General features: G+C 39.0%; 1 protein-coding gene across 3 annotated transcripts in view; it reads left to right on the plus strand.

Moving 5' to 3' along the window:
- Window positions 1–18,555, plus strand: part of EPB41L4A (erythrocyte membrane protein band 4.1 like 4A) — a 260,699-nt gene that overhangs the window by 126,473 nt on the left and 115,671 nt on the right. For all 3 annotated transcript variants that reach the window (XR_004429699.1, XM_033178937.1, XM_033178938.1), the window contains exons 3-4: window positions 13,290–13,341; window positions 18,194–18,272. Coding sequence is in view for 2 of the 3 variants with exons in the window: in XM_033178937.1 (XP_033034828.1) it covers window positions 13,290–13,341; window positions 18,194–18,272 (131 nt within the window). In the remaining variant the exon portion in view is untranslated. The remainder of the gene's footprint in view (window positions 1–13,289; window positions 13,342–18,193; window positions 18,273–18,555) is intronic.

Below are 18,555 nucleotides of genomic sequence, written 5' to 3' on the forward strand. Positions count from 1 at the left end.
CTTAAATGTTAAAAAAAAAGCTTCCATCAAACAACGACAACGACAGCAATTGAAAACAATAAAGATACAAAGTACTTAATAACAAAACTGTCAGGAATGGTGGAATTGTCAACATATACATACATGTATATATTTGTATATATCCATATATCCATATACATTTATATTTTTGTATATAAAATCAGGTATGTAGGTATGCTAGGTGTTCTTATCAATAAATGCAGTACCTGAGAAATTTCTGTGACCCATACCTTCTTAGTTATATACATAAGTGAAAGGACTATTGATTTCTTTACTATGAACATTTATTAAATTAGAGTGTCCTTCTCCATGGTTAAATCAGAATGAGCCATAAAGGAAGGAATTTCAGACAGTTGATTGACTAATGGGAAAACAGTGATTTTAGAGTTAATGATTTTAGACATTTTCTTGATTATCATAGAAAACTAGTTTGTTTTTAAATTTAGAGTTTCAACACAAAGCTCTGATAAATTAACCTTGATTTAACCTTATTCTGCATCTTAAGAGAGTTTTCTCCTTGAATATAATAACAATTTAATTGGGCTATATCAGTAGCCTACTAATAAAATGTATTTTATGGAATATTTTCTATTCTACTTATATTTTATAAAATTGCAAATTTATTGCATTATGTACTGAAAGCTAAGTGACTAGTTTGTCTATCATTTTAGGACCTGTTCCAATAAGAGAGATGTTCTTGGAATTGTTAAGAAGTTGTGCAGGTGCTTTTTTGGTTGGTGGGAGAGTGGTGGGAGAGTCCCTTCTGGACTATGAGTTTTGAGAGCTGCCTTATGAATTAACAGAAGTTAGCCTTTAAAAGCTGATGATCTATAGGAGCTTATTCTTTCACGTTACCCATCAGTTTTGGGGGTCACAGGATATTTTATAGAGGATATTGAGGAAATGTCTTGTTTAACATTTTTTAGAGTTATATCCTTACTCGCATCAGCACACCCTGACCTGGGACTGTGAGGAAATATGAGCATTTGCTGTTGCTCATCTCCATTTAGTCACATAGCAGGTACTTACGAGGCAGTCACTGTGTCTCGGGAAGTGTGGCACAGTGGTGAGTAAGAGCCAAGTTCCCTGGTCTCAAGGATTTTATTTCCAGGGGTGAGACAGACTGTAAAAAGATGCTCAAATGTCAAGTACTATATGCTTTGAAAATAAGATGATATGCTAGAGTTTTGTGGAGGCTCCTTCCATTGGGTGGTATGTAGAGAAAAGCTCTCCAACCATGTTTTTCCTCTGCTCTAGCATCACCACAGTCATCAGTGTAGAAGAAACTTCTGGGACCAAATGTGTGGATATTTTCTCCCCACACACCAAGCAGTGGATAGCAGCTGGGTGTCCTCCAATTCAGTTTGGACACTATCTACCTGGAGATGGCATCAGATCCCACAGGTTGGGGCTCAGTCCCCAAGACTGTTCTCTGCACCCCTGGACACCAGTATGAGTCCAGGCCTCTGAAACTACTACTGCTACTTTTTTTTTTTTTGGAGACTATAGTAGCATCTCACTATGTTGCCCAGGCTGGTCTTAAACTTCTGGGCTTGAGCAGTCCTCCTACCTTAGCCTCCCAGAATGCTGGAATTGCAGGCGTGAGCCACTGCTCCTGGCTGAGGCCTCTGGAACTTTTAACCGACTGGTTTCAAGTTGTAGTTCCTACGACCTTCTCTTTGGGTTTGATTAATTTGCTAGAGCGGCTTACAAAACTCAGGGAAACACTTACATTTACCAGTTTATTATAAAGGATACTGCAGAATATATAGATGAAGAAATGTATAGGGTGAGGGATGGGGGAAGGGGCATGGAGCTTCCATGCCCAGCCTGGGCATGCCACCCTCTGGGAACCTGCATGTGTTCAGCTACCTAGAAGCTCCCTGGACTCCAAGTCCTCTTGAGTTTTTATGGAAGTGTCATGATGTCAGCATTCCTTTTCCAGGTGTATAGGACTAGACCTTCTCTGGGGAGGGTTCCCCACTCCCCCATGATCTGCATGAACACAGGGGAAGGTCTTAAGACCCACAGTCAGAAAGGTGGGGGAAGATTAGAGTCCTGCTTGGGGCAGGTGAAAAAAGGGCAGGAGAGAGACTTCGTGTCTTGAGGCCTAACATTCCCAACACTTCAACAAAAGACTAACAAGGGCTATGAGAGTTACGAACCAGGAGCATAGATGAAAACCAATATATATCATAACCACCACTGGTGGTTAGAAGAGACCTCTTTGATATTTACACTGAGGCTGGAATGATAAGGGGAGGAGCATGGCAGGCAGGAGGAACAGTTGGCATGGGAGCCCTAAGGCGGAGACAGATGCAAAGTGTTCTGGAACTGAGAGGAGTCCAGTGATGCTAGAGTTCTAAGGAAGAGGGTGATGAAGTGGGAAGGTGGGCAGGGCCCCCATAACATAGGGCCCAGCAGGCTATTGTAGGCTCTGTGTACATTTCTATTGGAAATGTCAAGATGAGGAGTGATAGGGAGTGATAGGGAGCTGGTTTTTCAGTCTGTGAAGTCAGTTCTGATTTGCATATGTTGGATTTAAAATGTCCATTAGACATCCTAGAGATATTAGGGGAGTAGAGGAATAGGCTGGAGTCACATCTAGGAGTCTCTGGTTTTTAAAGTCATGAGACCAAATAAGGTCATTTAGGGAGAGGAGACACTAATTGAAGATGAGAAGGGGCAAGGGTGCAGTGTGCAGCTGTGCTAACCATGTGAACGGTGCATGCTGGAGTTGGTGCAACTGTGTGGGTGGTGCTGAGCAGGGCACCTGAACCCTACTTACTTCACAGCTCCCTGGGCTGACTCAGCTCCTTTGTGCCAGATTACTTGGTTAGCTAAAACTGTGTTTATGTTCAGCTTCTAGGACAGAGTTTAAATGAACCCTAACTTAACCACCTGTATAATTTAGATTACTACAGTTTTAAGACATGGCAAACTTAGGATTTTATTTCAAGATGAAATGGTCTCATAGTCTGTATACAGTGACTTATCCACATTTTAAAAATGTGTTGCAACTTCACTTACCCAAAATGTAGTTGAAACTTTCCAGAGATCTAAGGTTTCTTAAGCAGCCCACATTGATTATCTTAGAGTCCACTCACGGGATTCAGCACTTTCTCAAGGAATCTGTGATCCCTAAAACCATGTTTATTTTCATTTTAGGAAGAAATCTGAACACGTTGGTTATTATGTGCCCTGGTCCTAAGAGATTTGAAACAGCCTATTAGATGCAATTGTAGGGCAGCTCCACTAGAGATAGGCATATCTTGGCAGGAAGGCATGTTTATAAAATGATTGGTGGGCTCTGAAGACATATAATAGTAGGTCCCTGGAATCCAGTGTATTTTCAGTAACAAAAAAAGCAACTTTCATCAGACCACTTTATTAGGAATAAAATTAGTATGTTTGGAAGTCAAAGATATACAGAAAAGTTTATATGATGTCTTTGTGGACTAAATGGAAAAATGATTGCTAAATTGAAAGTTAGGATGACTTTTCAGAGTCACCTCTGGTTTCTTGAATGATGTGGATGGAGGGAGGTTTCTAGCTATGTTCTAGAACATCTATGCCAGTACCTGGGATGAAGACATAAAGGGCATGCACATCACGTTCACAGATGGTATAAATACAGGAGGAACAGCAAGTTTGCTGAATACAAGAATGAAGATAAAAGAGGTCTGGATAAATTGGGAAGTGTTCCTGTTATTCATTGTTGTGTAACTAGCCATCTCAAAATGTAGGGGCTTTAAATTATGCCAACACACATTTTGCTCGTGGATCTGCGACTTTGGCAGGGCTTGGCAGAGCCTGCTCATGTCTATTCTACTTAGTGTCTGCTGGAGCAGCATGAAGGCTGGAGGCTGGAGTCATCTGAAGTCTCAGTCTTGTGTGAGCTGGGTGATGTTGGCATTGGCCGGGGCTTCAACTGGGAATGGAGTTCCTACTTGTGGACTCTCTGTGTTGCTTGGCTTCCTCGCAAGGGCGAACATCCAGAGGGCAAAGGGAGGGAAGGATACCAGAAGGAGCATGGTCGCTGTGCATGACCAAGTCTCAGAAGGCAGGCAGTTACTTCTGCCACCACACAATGTTACTTCTGTGACATTCTATTGGTTCGAAGTAAAGTCCAGGCAACACTCCCCCCGGCCCCCTGCCACTCAAATTCCCTCAAATTTGCACCTCTCAAAGTTTTTACTGAATTACCTGAGTAGGCTGATTAGGCTCCTGGATTCCAGGTTTGCTTTACTTTAACCCACTCTCCTTTTACTTGCTGTCAAGGTGATCAGATTAAAATGCAAATATTTTCAAGTTGCTCCCCTCCTTATAAGATTTCAGTGACTATCCATAGTATTCTGCTTAAATTCAAATTCTGTTATGCATATGAGACTCTTTATGATCTGGGTGCTATCTGTGATCTGTAGATCCTTCTCTAGCCTTCTCTTCCATCACTACACCATACACTGTTTTTACTCTTGGCCAGGTAACATTTAAAGGGGAGAAATACTACATTATACCTTTTGATAGGAATAGTGTTGACTAATTTAAAGACATGTTTTAATACATGAGATTCCTCTGGCCAAAAATTATTTATATTCTTTTTACATATAAAATGCACTCATCCCTCCCAAGGCCTCCCAATATTCTTATTTATTATGACATGGGACTTGAGCTTAAGGTATACCATCTCCAGCTTGCAGTGAGCCGAGATCGCATCACTGCACTCCAGCCTGGGCGACAGAGCGAGACTCTATCTCAATCAATCAGTCAATCAATCAATCAAGATATACCATCTCCTCAGATCAGACTCTTTGAGCATTTTCCCTCAAGTTTAACTCCTTGAGTACAGTCCCTTTTGATCTGAAGATATTGTGAATTAAGGTGATAAGATATATGTTTCCTGCCTACCTGCCCCTGGGGAACATGCATAGGATAACCAATATAAATGCCTCCAGTTAGAAAGGGGCAAAACAGGAGGCACACAACAATTACTAGTCCATAATACTAGTTTTGAAATCTAGCCAGACACATGTGGTCGTTTCTCTAATTAGGACTTGGTCCTATTGCCTAGAAGTTATTCACTATGACGATTGGCCCTGTCTTCTAGGCTCTTGTTTCTGTTGTCTGGGCTTGCTTGCTTTTTAAATAAAAAGTAGTGTGTATTTACAGTGGTGTAGTGTTCTCAGCCTGGGTTTTGCCTAAGGAAGATTGGGAGTTCAAAGGCCTCTTTTCAGTTTGTAGTATCCCTGTCCCTTTCAGTCCAAGCTGGTATAATTCTTCTGAAAGTTTTTGTGGATTTCTTACGAATCAACCTTTAATTAACTTTATTAGACAAAGGCAGCCCCCACAGATTGCTCTGGAATAAGCTCTTCTGTACCTTAGATTCCCTGTAAGGCTGTTGGGACACAATTAATCTTAAGATTATTAGAGAATCTTGTTTTGAAAGGGTCCATGAGGCATGGTGTTAAATCTTAAAAATTATATTACATCTAATAAAGGATTTTACAGTTATAGCATGTTTACCTGACAGCATGCTGTATTCATTCTTAGCCCAGAAGCCATTTCTTAATTGCAGCATTGTTTGCCTTCTGATAGGACTAGGAATGAGAAAGTTTTACTTTTAAACTCAGTAAAAAGTCCTGGCTCCTTTATATTTTAATAGTTATCTAATAGAGAGATAATACTTATTTCTCTCTTCTTACATTTCATTCGTAGGCAGCAAAATGAAGCCAATCAGCACTTTCAACAGTTTATCTGAAAACTTGCTTATCTGAATCATGCAGTTCATTCGGTACATTTTTTTATTCCACATTTTTTTTTTTTTTCTGTTTCCAATAGCTTTCTCTGTTTTAATTGAGGCTCTTAGAGACAGCCTCCCTGCAAGCCCTCAGGCTTCTGCCAATATTCTCCTTAAGGTCCTTCTTTCTACTTCATCCCAAAAACACATAGTGGAAAGTGGAGGGAGTGGGGCCAGATCATGGAAGGCCTTAAAGGTTATTAGAAGGATTTTGGGTTTTACTTTGAGTGAGAAAGGAAATCACTGGAGGATATTGAAGAGTTAGCTGATTTGACCCATGTTTAAATGATTTTCTCTAACTGCAAGGGCAGACATAAGGATACTATTAAAAGAGTTGTTGAAGAAATCCAGGTGAAAGATGATGGCTGCTTGGACCTGAGAGTAGTGAGAATTTGACCTGTTATGTTTATATTTTGAACATAGAGCCAACAAGATTTGCAGGTGGATAGAAGAGATAGAAGAGAAAGAGGTTTCGATTGGAACCAATGGAAAAGTGCTGTGCTATTTACTGAGATGGTGAAGACTGCAGGAGAATAATTTTTTTTTCAAGGGGGTAGAACAATCAGTTTTCTTTTGGACGTCTGAAGTTTGAGATTCTAATAGGCATCTAAGTGGAGATGCCAAGTAGGCAGTTGGATTTAGCAGGGAATTCTGGTCTGGCTATTAATGTGGAAGTTGTCAGTGTATAGATGGTATTTAAGGCCATGAGCCTTGATGTGAGGTATGAGCTCAAGCAGTCCAGTCTTTCCTGGTCAGGGAATTATTAGCAACCAGAAACAGATTTTGAAGACGTGGCCAGTAAGATGGGGGGAGAAGCAAGAGTGAGGGGTGTCGTAGAAGCATGTGACCAATTTCAAGAACATGGATGAAAACTGTGTCTATCATTAGATGGAAAACGTGGAGGTCATTGCAGTAAATACTAAAATGGGACCACGAGGAGATGAGAGAGTGTAGAACAACTTTTTTTTTTTCTCATCCAGAGAATTATTTCAAAGCACAGAAGTGAAATGGACAGGTATGGGAGTCAAAGTTTTTTGATTTTGTTTTGAAGATGGGAGAAATAAAGACATCATTCTTCCAAGAATGATTCTGTCAAAAGGGAAACCTTCATGGTACAGGAAAGAGAACAGAAAGTTGCTGGAACCATGTTCCTGAATAGATGAGAAAGGGATGAGCCTAGGTGGAACATGGACAGTTCCTCCACAGCAAAAGGAGAGAAGGCAGAACACAAGCTCAGATGCAGGCAGGTTGGTTGATGGGGCCAGGATGCATACGCATTTCTCTTCTGATTGTTTCCATTTTCAGTGAAATAATGAAGATCTTCAGCTGAGAGTGAGGAAGGGAAAGGAGATGTTTAAGGACAAGGAGAATGATGGAATAAAATGTAATAGGGATTCTGCATGATACTAAGGGTTCCCTTGGGTTATTGCTAATGAATGTAAAGCAAGCCCACCTATGACTGTGCAAACTGAGCCTCCAGTTATGTTCAGTTCCTTGGGTGCTAGCATGGATAATACAGGGAATTGGAGTTACCCATGGATGGGTTTTTTTCCCCAGTAGATATTATGGAAGCAGGATGTATAAAGGAATTGAGGACACTTGCAAGCGAGTGATTATAATGAATAGTGAGGGAAATGACATGGGTTGGGGGCATCAGCAAGGGACAATGAAAAGGTAGTAGGGTCAGTGAATTGGGTGTCTTGGTGGAGTCCGAATATTAGAGTGAACTGGGAGAAGAGTATTAGTTGAGAGTAAGAATCTTGAAATTTAAGTTGTGCATTACTTCTCAGACAATATTCTAGAAAGTATCTGGGCCCGAATGTAAGATGGAATGGCTTCAGTTCCTTGGAGCTGCTGTTCTGTACTTTTGGGCAAGTTGTTTACTTAGTGTTTCATTTTCCTCATTTATGGAATGGCAATTAAAGTAGTTATTCATAGAATTATTAAGAGGATTAAAAGAGTAAATCATGTAAAGTCCACAACAGTGCCTGTCATATTGTAAAAGTTTAATAAATGTTAGCTGTTATTATTGCATTTCTGTAACCTTAGAGTGGTGTCAGGTCCATGGATGAGAAATGAGGAGTATTCCCGGGGCCAGTGACACTATGAGAAGCCACATGGTCCAACAGAGATTCCTTGAAATTCGCTTTTGCTGAAAAATGGGGCCAGTTGTAATTACCTCTCCCTCCCTGTAGATCACTCCAATGACAGGTCCTTGTTTTTGTCGCCACTGCAAGATAGCTCTATTATGGTGGTTTTACTTGAGGTCCTAAGGCTTATGTGACTCATGAAGGATCAAATTAAAATCACATCTTCTTGATGTTGCTTCGAGGGCCTTAGATCTGTTTACAGGGTCTGTGGGAAAAGCACAAATAGCTATAACCCAAGTCCTGGATTCCTTGAAACATGTATGTGAATTATGTTGAGTCCTAGAACTCCCCAAGAATGACCTGTTGTATCACTTTTGGGATCTTTGTGGCTGTGTTGTCCCTGATACATGGCCAATCCTGTTTTACTTTCTTAGATCAAGAGGCTGTTTTGCTATATTAATGAAAACTGTGTGTGCTTTTAAGTCCTTTTATTTGGCCTACAGGAAACTTTATTAACTGTCAATGTAACATTCTTAAATTCTCCAACGGAGAGTCAACATTGGACCCCGGGTGAAATAAGATGCAGCAAACTCTTATTATTTCATGCTGCCCTTTCTTTTAAAAATTTTTTAGGGTTTGTTCAACTATTATAGCTCTAGGAGACTCCAAAAGAACAGTTGACAAATGAAAGGTTGGACCCTCAATTTAATATATATCTTTTGAAGGTTAGGATAGTGATTGGCTGAACAGTATTAGAGTTTCGAAACCTAATTCTGATGCTGCTACCTAGGAAATTGATGAAATTGAGACATTATCAGCCAAGGTGGGTGAAAGCAGCCAAGGGCATTTAGCCAGGACTGTCAGAGAGTAAGAAGGATCTGTCATTGCTCTCCGGGTTACATCAGTGCTGTGATTAAGATTGACAGGCCTGAAGTGGTAAGGTTCTATAGCTGCTTTACCTCTTCCACTCTGGCAAAGGGGCAGAGTCCGAGAGGACTGTCACTATGACTCCTTAGTGATTGAGTGTTTAGGGTATAATATGTTAGGAACTGACTGTACAAAATCAGGATGAGAGAGCAGGGTCTGTTTGGGTTCATTGTTACCTTTCTGCAAAGTGGGATCTCATCCAGCTTGTCAGCATATACAAACTGCATAATATACGTTTGAAATAGGAGAGAGAGGGGAGTGGGGAAGGGGAAAGTGATTGAGTGATTATCCCAGAGAATGGACAGCTTAAATGTTGAGAGAGAATGAGAGATAGGGCTATTTCTTCTCGTGACCATCTGGCTAGGCAAGAGGCAGCACACCAGGGTACAATTCAGAGAAGCCATTCTCTGAATCAACATTGGACCCGGTGTGAAATAAGATGCAACATGGCTTTTATTGTTGCATGCTGTCCTTCCTTTATTTAAAAAAATTTAGGGTTTATTCTATTAGAACTCTAGGAGACTTCAGAAGAACAGTCTCTTAGGGCACCACACTGCATAGTTCTCAGTTCTCTGCTCCTCTTGCCCCTCACTTGGGGCAGGTGGAAAGACTGAATGGACTACTTCTCTTTCTGGAAGTTTTCCATGAATATTGATTGCTTAGCTGTGTATTTGTTAGCTATTAGGCAACACTGACTTCAATAGAGTGTTCAATTGTAAAGGACTTGGAGTGCTACATTCTGTGTTATTACTTAGAAATTTACCCACTTGCTTTAAGAGTAGTTGAGCTGATAGACATGTACTTTATACAGAGTTAAGGCTCTGTTATCCCTCATTTATGTATTTTGAGAAAGTTTTTTTTTTGACAATGCTATTTAATGATTTTTTTCCAATAAAGCCATTGTATACTCACCCTGCAGTTAATTTTCCTTGTACATGATTTTATTATGTCATATGTATTAATCTTATACAATTAATTATTGTCTCACCACATTGTATTATAATTACATGGCTGTGTGTCTCCTGCTAGGCTGTGAGTGCAAGGTTAGTCACGGGTCTCATTCAACTTTGTGTTCTCATACTATTCAGGATAGTGTCTGACATGTCATGTAAAGAACATGTATAGTGGATATCCATAAGTGATGAATGAATGAAAGAATGATATCCTAGTTTTAGAGTCTGCCTTCAGAATATTGGCACTCCATGACCCATATTCTGGATGTATTCCTTAAAACAGGGACATTGTGTTCATTGGCAAATTTTTGTGTCCTTTTTTTCTCTTAAGCTATAGAGTAACAGGCTGATGTGTTTCACTGTGATCTTCCATGTGTTGTGTTTGATTGCTTGTTGATAATGAATGGTGACAAGTGCCATCATATTGTGAGTGCTTTGGTTCCAAGGTCACATCTTTCCCTTGGTTGAACGTAAGTGGGTTTTATATTTCAAGATCTTGGCTTCTGAAACCTGGTGACTTGTGTTTATTGTTTATCTTCTTGGGCATTTATCATTGTCTGACCCCTGTAACCCCTGGTTTCCATTTCGATCAAATGAGATTTGTGCGTGGCTGGCTCTAGGGTGACGCTTAGCATAGCAAATGTGCAGTGAGTTGATTGAATAGCCTTTGACTGAGTCTTGCTGCTGCTGCTTTGTGCTGCAGAATTGTGATTTCTAACTTTACTTGAAATTGTTATTTTACCTTTTTCACCTCACAAATTTAATCACTCTCAAGGAAAGAGATTTATTTTAAGATAGTACAGATTATCATTAATGTAAAAATTTTAAGAGATTAAATTTTTTTTGCCATTACATGTAATTAAAAATTTTTCTTCCTATTTTCTTTACCTGGCTTTAATGACTAAAAAGCATTCTGGAGACAGGAAAACAAAGACAAAACAAAACAAAATGAATCGAATTGAAAAATCTGAAAAAAAAAATTGCAAAGGTTGTCTTTTGGGATGATGATAGGAGGAGAAATTAAAAACTCTCTGATTTCTGCCTCTTACTAGTTTCAGAACAAGATTAGACAGAGAGTAGTAAGACCAGAGGCTCCTTTTTTCCCTTCTTGCCACAAGCACATATTGACACCTCATGTGTAAGTGTGGTGTAGGGCCTGAAATTAATTCCAATGTTACGTGTGCCTTGACACCTGGAGAAACTGGGAGCCTCTAATGACCCATTTATAAGCCCCTCCCTTACTGTGCTCTGGGGAATACGGTCCCCTAGCCAACCAACTCTCCAAGACCCCAGCAGGCTGACATCTTGATTTTAGTCTTGTGAAATTTGAAGCAAAGAAAGACACTAACTTTCAGCACTCTGAGATAATAAAGGGGTGTTATTTTAGCCTCTAAGCTTGTGGTAATTTGTTATGGTAGCAGTGGAAACCAAATGCAAGTATTAATGAGTATTTGTGTTTGTTTTCCTTGGGTTTCTCTTCATTGAAAAATTCTGGGGATAGTAAAACCTTTTTGTTTAAAATGAATGGCAAGAAACCGTTCGTTCACCTCATGTTTCCATTTCATGAAGAACCCACAGCTTTATATATGTAAAGGGATGGGTCTGCGTTGTGTCCAACACACAGCTTACTGTTTGGGTTGATTTTACTCTGCTTGAATGAACTACAGTTTCCCTGGGAATCATAATTTTAACACCAAAGCCTCATTTTTAGTTGCTGTGGGCTCCAAGAGCATTTCACTGACACATCCTCTGCTTCAAATACATTGTCTGTTTTAAAAGTGAGCGATTCTAGACCTTTGGAAAATAAGAAACGGTGAAGACCAGAATAATGAACATTGTGTTTTTAGTTGCTGCACTTAGATATGTTGGTTACTCTACTTTTTTAAAAAAAAGTCAAAAAATGGAAACTGCTATGAGTAGCAAATAGTGAAGCTTATGTATGCATGAATAGAGTTTAGTATAGTAATAAAATTTTACAGTAAAATGACTACAACAGTCATATTCATAGTCATAGTATTCATAGTATGAATAATTGTTATTCATAATTAGGAATAAAGGGTAAGGGGATTGCATAAAGCATTATAATTGCCATTTATAATTACTACTGCTGTTACATAGCAGAACAAGCATTCTGCCCTCAACTGAGGGGAAGGAAAGTGAGGACCTGGGCCAGCGCATGAGTGTTGGGAAGAACGTGGCTCAAGGTGGGTCAGCTCCTACCTCACTGTGGTGGGAATTGCCCCTTCTTCATTAAGGAACATGAGGAAATGGAAACTGAGTGGCTTGGCCCTGGGGGTCCCCAACATCTGGCTAGGAGGGGAGTGATTCCATCTCTGCCCTCCCCTGACCCTCCAGGGCAGCCCTTATCCCTTTGACTCTGCTTTTGTGGGAACTCCAGTGCCCTCTGTGCTTCTTTGGCTTCTGCCCTGCTCTTCCCACAGATGGAGAGACGAAGCTAGAAGCTTACCTCATCTCTTTCCTTCGTTAATTCTACTTCATAATTGTGAGATTTAAAGAAAGGCCTCTCCCCAGGGCCCCAAATTCTCCTGTCAGCACTTGAAATTCTATTCATTAACTGTTAATTTGAATTAATAAACAGGTATCTTAGACTGGCCAAAGGCAGTTATTAAAGGTGACCTAGTCATTCTTGGCGTGTGTAGCCTGAGCTAGGGTCTATTTTAAAGACTTTACCTGGATTAATTTATTTAATCTGCACAGCAACCTTATGAAGAAGATTCAGTGGTGTCCAGTCACTTGTCCCAAGTTACATGGCAATGACATAGGGAGAGTCAGAACAGAGTCCCTGTGGGTCTGCCCTGGGATTTAGGCCCTAGCCACTGTGCTGAACTGCTCTCCTGGATCCTTAATGAGGATTTGATTGCTTTCTTCCTAATGCCTAGCAACAATACCTGTAGGGATGAGACTGGAAGCGAAGATGGTGAGGACGTATTAGGAGGAGACATGGCTCTGAGGGGAGTAGTGCTTGGGATGATGGAGACTTTGGAAAGAGACTTGGAGAACATTTTTTTGAGGCCATTATTTTCCCACCAAATGTAGTCAGAAGTCACCCATAAGCATTTGGATGTCACATTATAATCAGTATGATAATTCAACCAGGGACCCAGCAAGTACTGCTGTTCTTCTTTGCCTCTCTTCCAACATCAACATCATCTTTCTCTTTGTATTTTATGTTTAATTTAATGTTATTCTTTAAAGATGGGGTCATGCCATATTAGCCAGGGTGTTCTTAAACTCCTGGCCTCAAGCAGTCCTTCTTCCCCTGCTCAGATTTCAGGTGGGCGCCAACATGACTGGCCCGTTTTTTCTTTTACTGTTCTTGCTGCAGAAAACTCTTATGTATGTTTGTGTGTGTATGTGAGGGAAGTGTTTAACTTGCCAAGTTTTAAAGTGTTGTTTAAGTAACATTTTGCAAATATTCTTGAAGTAAAAGCTAATGAAAAGCAACTAATTTCTTTAATTGTCCTTTTCTTCCTCACACAGTATTGGCTGGATCCTGCAAAAACTCTTGCTGAGCACAAAGAACTGATCAACAGTAGGTATTTAACTTTTGCTTTGTTAAAGGGTGGCTTGAAAGCAATGACAAAGTCCGTGGTTAGTTGGATGCAGAAGTGGGCTTAAGTACTGGAGAAGTGAGTACTAGTACTCGAGTGCCAGAATATGGGAATGTGTGTATTGTGTGCATTGCTAGGCCTTCTCCAAACTCATATTAAATTTAATCAGTCTCTGAGTGGATCTTGGTACTGAATTTGTCCTAGACGCAGGCCTTCCCTTGATTTTGTCTGTGGTTTTTCTGTATGCTTGTCTTTAAAAATTGACCTTAAAACCAAAAAGGCAAATAGACATTAATGGGTGGTAGGGGGACTGCAGGGATAGGTCATAATGTCCAAGCTTTTAAAGAGCTTGAGTTTCTTGGGTTATGGCATGGTTTTGCCATTCAGACCACTCAGTTTCCTAAGCCAGTAAGAGGTGCTTTTGTGACCTGAAAAGTGGTCTTCAGAGAGAGACCATTTTTGGGAACTAGCTTTTTGGTTTTATCAATACGAATATTATAAGGAAACACAATATAATTAAGTATATATTCCTTAATCTTAATTTCCAGAACCCAAGTTTTTATTTATAAGCACAAACACAGAGGCTCCTTAAGTGTGCAAAAGAATACTCTTTTTTTAAAAAAAATTGTCTGTTTCAATTGAAATAAAATATACATAACATATAAAATGGATTCTTTTAACCATTTTTGTGTGCAATTCAGAAGCATTAGGTACATTTACATTGTTGTGCACACGTCATCACTGTCCATCTCCAAAACGTTTTAATCTCCCTAAACTGAAACTCTGTTCCCCATTAAAGCATTTTGCTGAATTGTGTGAATTATTGCTAATCAAAACGGAGTGGGTTCTTCTGGCATTCATTACCCCCATTCTGAGTCTGTATTTTCTGTGTGTGTCAGCTTGTTTCCTGCGGTAGTATTGGTTGTGCGATGCTCCATGGATCCAAGGGCAGGAATGTAGCTCTGTTCCCAAAAGGAACTGGAAACCTGGACTGCAAAGCCATCAGAAAGTCCTGTTTCTATGAACGTCAGCATCATTGTTGTTTCTCACTGCATTTCCACCTCTGTAGTGGAAACCACTGGAGTTTACAAGTTACAGCTCTAGTGTATTTGAACTGATTTAAAAAATACCAATTGGAAAACCAGAAAAATTTCAGGAATGATTTTTTTTTTTTTTTTTTTTTGAGATGGTATCTTGCTCTGGCACCCAGGCTGGAGTGCAATGGTGTGATCTCAGCTCACCGCAATCTCTGCCTCCTGCGTTCAAGCAATTCTTCTGACTCAGCCTTATAAGTAGCTGGGATTACAGGCGCCCACCACCATGCCTGGGTAATTTTTTTTTTTTTTAATATTTTTAGTAGAGATGGGGTTTCTCCATGTTGGCCAGGCTAGTCTCAAATTCCTGACCTCAGGTGATCCACCCACCTCAGCCTTCCAAAGTGCTAGGATTACAGGCGTGAGCCACTGCACCCAGCCGATTATTTTAAAATAAACTCACAGGTTTCTTTTATAGGAAAAAAAGTTGATATTTCTATCAAGGTGATGAAAAAATATTAATTATTTTAAGGTGCATTATTAAAGTGTTCCTAAGCACATTTAAAGTGTCTACTTATTTACATGGTATGAAATATTTTATTTACGTATCAGTCTATAATGCAGTCACTTTTTCATTCTAAAAATGCAATATTAAAAATTTGATGTAGGCTGGACGTTGTGGCTTACACCTATAATCCCAGCAATTTGGGAGGCTGAAGTAGGTGGATCACCTGAGGTCAGGAGTTCAAGACCAGCATGGCCAACATGGTGAAACCCAGTCTCTGCTAAAAATACAAAATTTAGCCGGATGTGGTAGCGAGTGCCTGTAATCCCAGCTACTCAGGAAGCTGAGGCAGAGAATATGGCTTAAAACCCAGGAGGCAGAGGTTGCAGTGAGCTGAGATCCCATTATTGCACTCCAGCCTGGGCGATAGAGTGAGACTCTGTCTAAAAAAAAAAAAAAAATTTTGGTGCATAGTAAGAGTAAAATAACTAGTATTATAATTGAAGAAATGTTAGTGACTGAAGAATCCTTCCATTTTTTCTCATGAAATTATTTGATAGTGAAGGAAAATGGCTATCAAATCTCTGATAGATTAGTCAGAAAGAGAATCTATAAAAACAACAGAACATTTGCTAGTTACCAGAATGCTTGTAGTTAATCTTGATTTATTTCTCCTTGAGTTAATGAGAAACTCCTTATCAAAGACCTCAAAATTAGTCTACATAAAAGATAGAGGATTCCTAGTTTTTGGCTTCTGTATTTTTTGCTAAAGTGAAACAATATTAACTTTACTTTACATAAGAGTTTCTTAAACGTTGAGTCCATGGCATGACGTGGATTCAAGACAATAATTTTGTAATTTGAATTATCAGCACCTTTCTTTTTTGTAGTCTTAGAATAGGAAGCCAAAAAGTATCTGGCTGAACATATCCTTGTCCAAATGTTCATTTCTATAGCCTTTGATTGCTCTCTGAAACCATGATGCATATGAGAGTATTATCTTACTCTAAAGGTATTACTATTTTGTGTGTCCCTGAGAAGCTATATAGATAGAATAGTGCACTCCAAAGCGCTGAGCTCTAGATATTAGCAAACTTTTTTTTCTTCCCAGTGATTTTAGGCAAGTTGTTAACTCCTTGGAGTTTCACATGCCTTGCATATGTTACCAAGTTGCTATTGTTGAGAATCAAATGTTTATGAAACCTTGTTGTACCTTATGAAATGTAACCAAATGGTAATGATGCCTTATATTTAGAACACAGCCATTTTATATGTGAATGGGAACTGAAAGGCTAGTTTGGGCCAGAAGAACTTAGAGAAAATTAGCCAAAACCAAATGTTTTTAATTGTGTACTTTTAACATTTTTGTTTAACTGTTCATACTGAATATTTGAAATGTGCAGGCTTGGTGAATAGGGTATAATCTGTCATGTTCCAGAGAATAGAAGCAACTCTGGGGCCTGAAGAAGGCCTCTTCTCTTTGTGTACCATCTCGACAGCATCTGTGCTCCTCCCCGCCCCCTAGGTACTAACCCCAGCTGCCTGCGGGCACAGACAGGCCCATCTGCTCAGGAACACGGTGCTTGATTGACACAGACGGATAACCTGAGGGTGGACTTCCTGGCTCTTCTAAATATTTAATAGTCTGTGCCTCCCTGACATCTATGTTCAGGGATAGAGGTGTATTTGTTAGAAATACAAACACAGTGATTAAACAAACATAAAAATTAAACATAAGGAATCAACTCCAATAATAAGAAATTCTAGCAGTTTTCTTTTAAAGTTTAGTTTTTCAAAAAGCTGTAGCATAAGGAGTGTCTTACACAGGAAGGCATAGATGAGGGGAGAGGCAGGATCCTCATCTTGATTGTCTCCCACTTGCCAAGAACAGGGTTCCAGTGTGTTGCACACATAAGTATGTGTATGTAATATTAATAAATAGTAACATAGTTCATATGTTATAAATACATGATACCTTTATTCTTGTTCTGTTTAATTTCTTTTCCCCAGTTTCTAAATTTGTGACTTTATTCAGTTAAGAATAGCAAGACTGGGGTTACTTTATGTCAGTTTAGACAGTATGGAAGACTTTTACTGAGATGCATGCTTCACGTCTTTTCTTTTTAATGCATGGGAGAGCTTTTGTTGCAAAACAATTAACACCCGTAACTACCAGTTGATATACCAGGTAACAAATCCTTTCAAAAACAAAGTGTATTAGATCTAGTTACTGCATGGCTTGGAGATATGCAGTTTTGGAAACAGTACAGATTAGATTGATACCCTCAGAAATAAAAATATTTCCTAGTAAAAACATAATATAATGTGTTTGGCACCCAAGGGGTTTGTGTCCTCTTGCACAATATGAGTATGTATTTATTTTTTATTTGTCCATGTACATACAATTCCAAGCTTTGTTTCTGATTAAAAAAAAAAAAAGTTTGTAGGCATAGTTCTTCTTTGGTAAATGAATTAGATGAGAAAGGTTTTCTTAAATATGTGAGAACACATTTTTAGATTCAGCAGTGTTTAAGAATGAAACAAACATTGTCCCTAATTTTATTATGTAGCCTCACTGATGACTTTTTTCCCATAAAAAAAGGTAAGAGTTATCATAAGAAAATTCTGATGAGTTAGTTTAAGGATAGAACGTTTCTAGCCCTTCTTCCCAGAGTTTGCCATTTAGTAATTTTTTTTTTTTTTTGCTCTTCCAGGAAAAAAAAAAAAAAAAAAACCCAAATATCCCTTTTTCACAAAAGGGAATTTAGATTGTTTTGTTGGTCTTTTCCACATCAGCACATGCAGATACCTTTCTGTCTGTTTGAGCATTTGCATGGTATATGTCCGGTGGCTGGGGCTGGCTTAAATAGTCCACCTGCTCCTGAGCATTTCAGTTGTTTTCAGCTTTTTGCAGATAGGTTTAAAAACTATTTTTTTTAATGAAATGATAAGTGGGTGGTTTTTTAAACCATTTATTTTTTTTCTTTCTTCACTGTGAAAAATTACATATATATTATAGAAAATGGGAAAAACATAAATGATAAAAATTGTCTATAACCTTACCAACCAGATATAAGAACCAGCAGCATTCTGGTGTATTTGGCCATGTCTTCTATCTGTGTGTGTATGTGTCAAGGTCCTGCTGTCACAGTTCTGAACTTTGCTGTTTCTATCTTGTTTTCTTGTTTCTTTAGATATTTTTGGAGTGTAATTGTAAATAGCCATATAATATTATACTGTAACTTTGACCATTTTATGATTTTAGTGAAATTTAATTTCTATTTCTTATTTTAGCCGGACCTCCATATACTTTGTATTTTGGTATTAAATTCTATGCTGAAGATCCATGTAAACTTAAAGAAGAAATAACCAGGTATAGTATTGACTTTGTTTCTGAACAGATACATGCATTGCATATACAAAAAGCTTTATTTAAAACATACTAAAATTGGGCTAAACATTTGGATGTGTGTCTCCCTGCATTTTGTAATGCATCTCTTGTGAGGGTAAAATTTAAACTAGCATTGCATGAAGTTGATCAGTGTCTGACGATAGATGTATTTGAAAATGGCATGAACCTGGGTGACGTGATGATATATTTTACATCTGCTGTGATGACATATTTCTGTATCATTATTGTTAAGCATGCATTCAGC

This window comes from Trachypithecus francoisi, unplaced genomic scaffold (assembly GCF_009764315.1).
Source record: "Trachypithecus francoisi isolate TF-2019V2 unplaced genomic scaffold, Tfra_2.0 Lachesis_group2, whole genome shotgun sequence".
In the NCBI taxonomy this organism is placed as follows: domain Eukaryota; kingdom Metazoa; phylum Chordata; class Mammalia; order Primates; family Cercopithecidae; genus Trachypithecus; species Trachypithecus francoisi.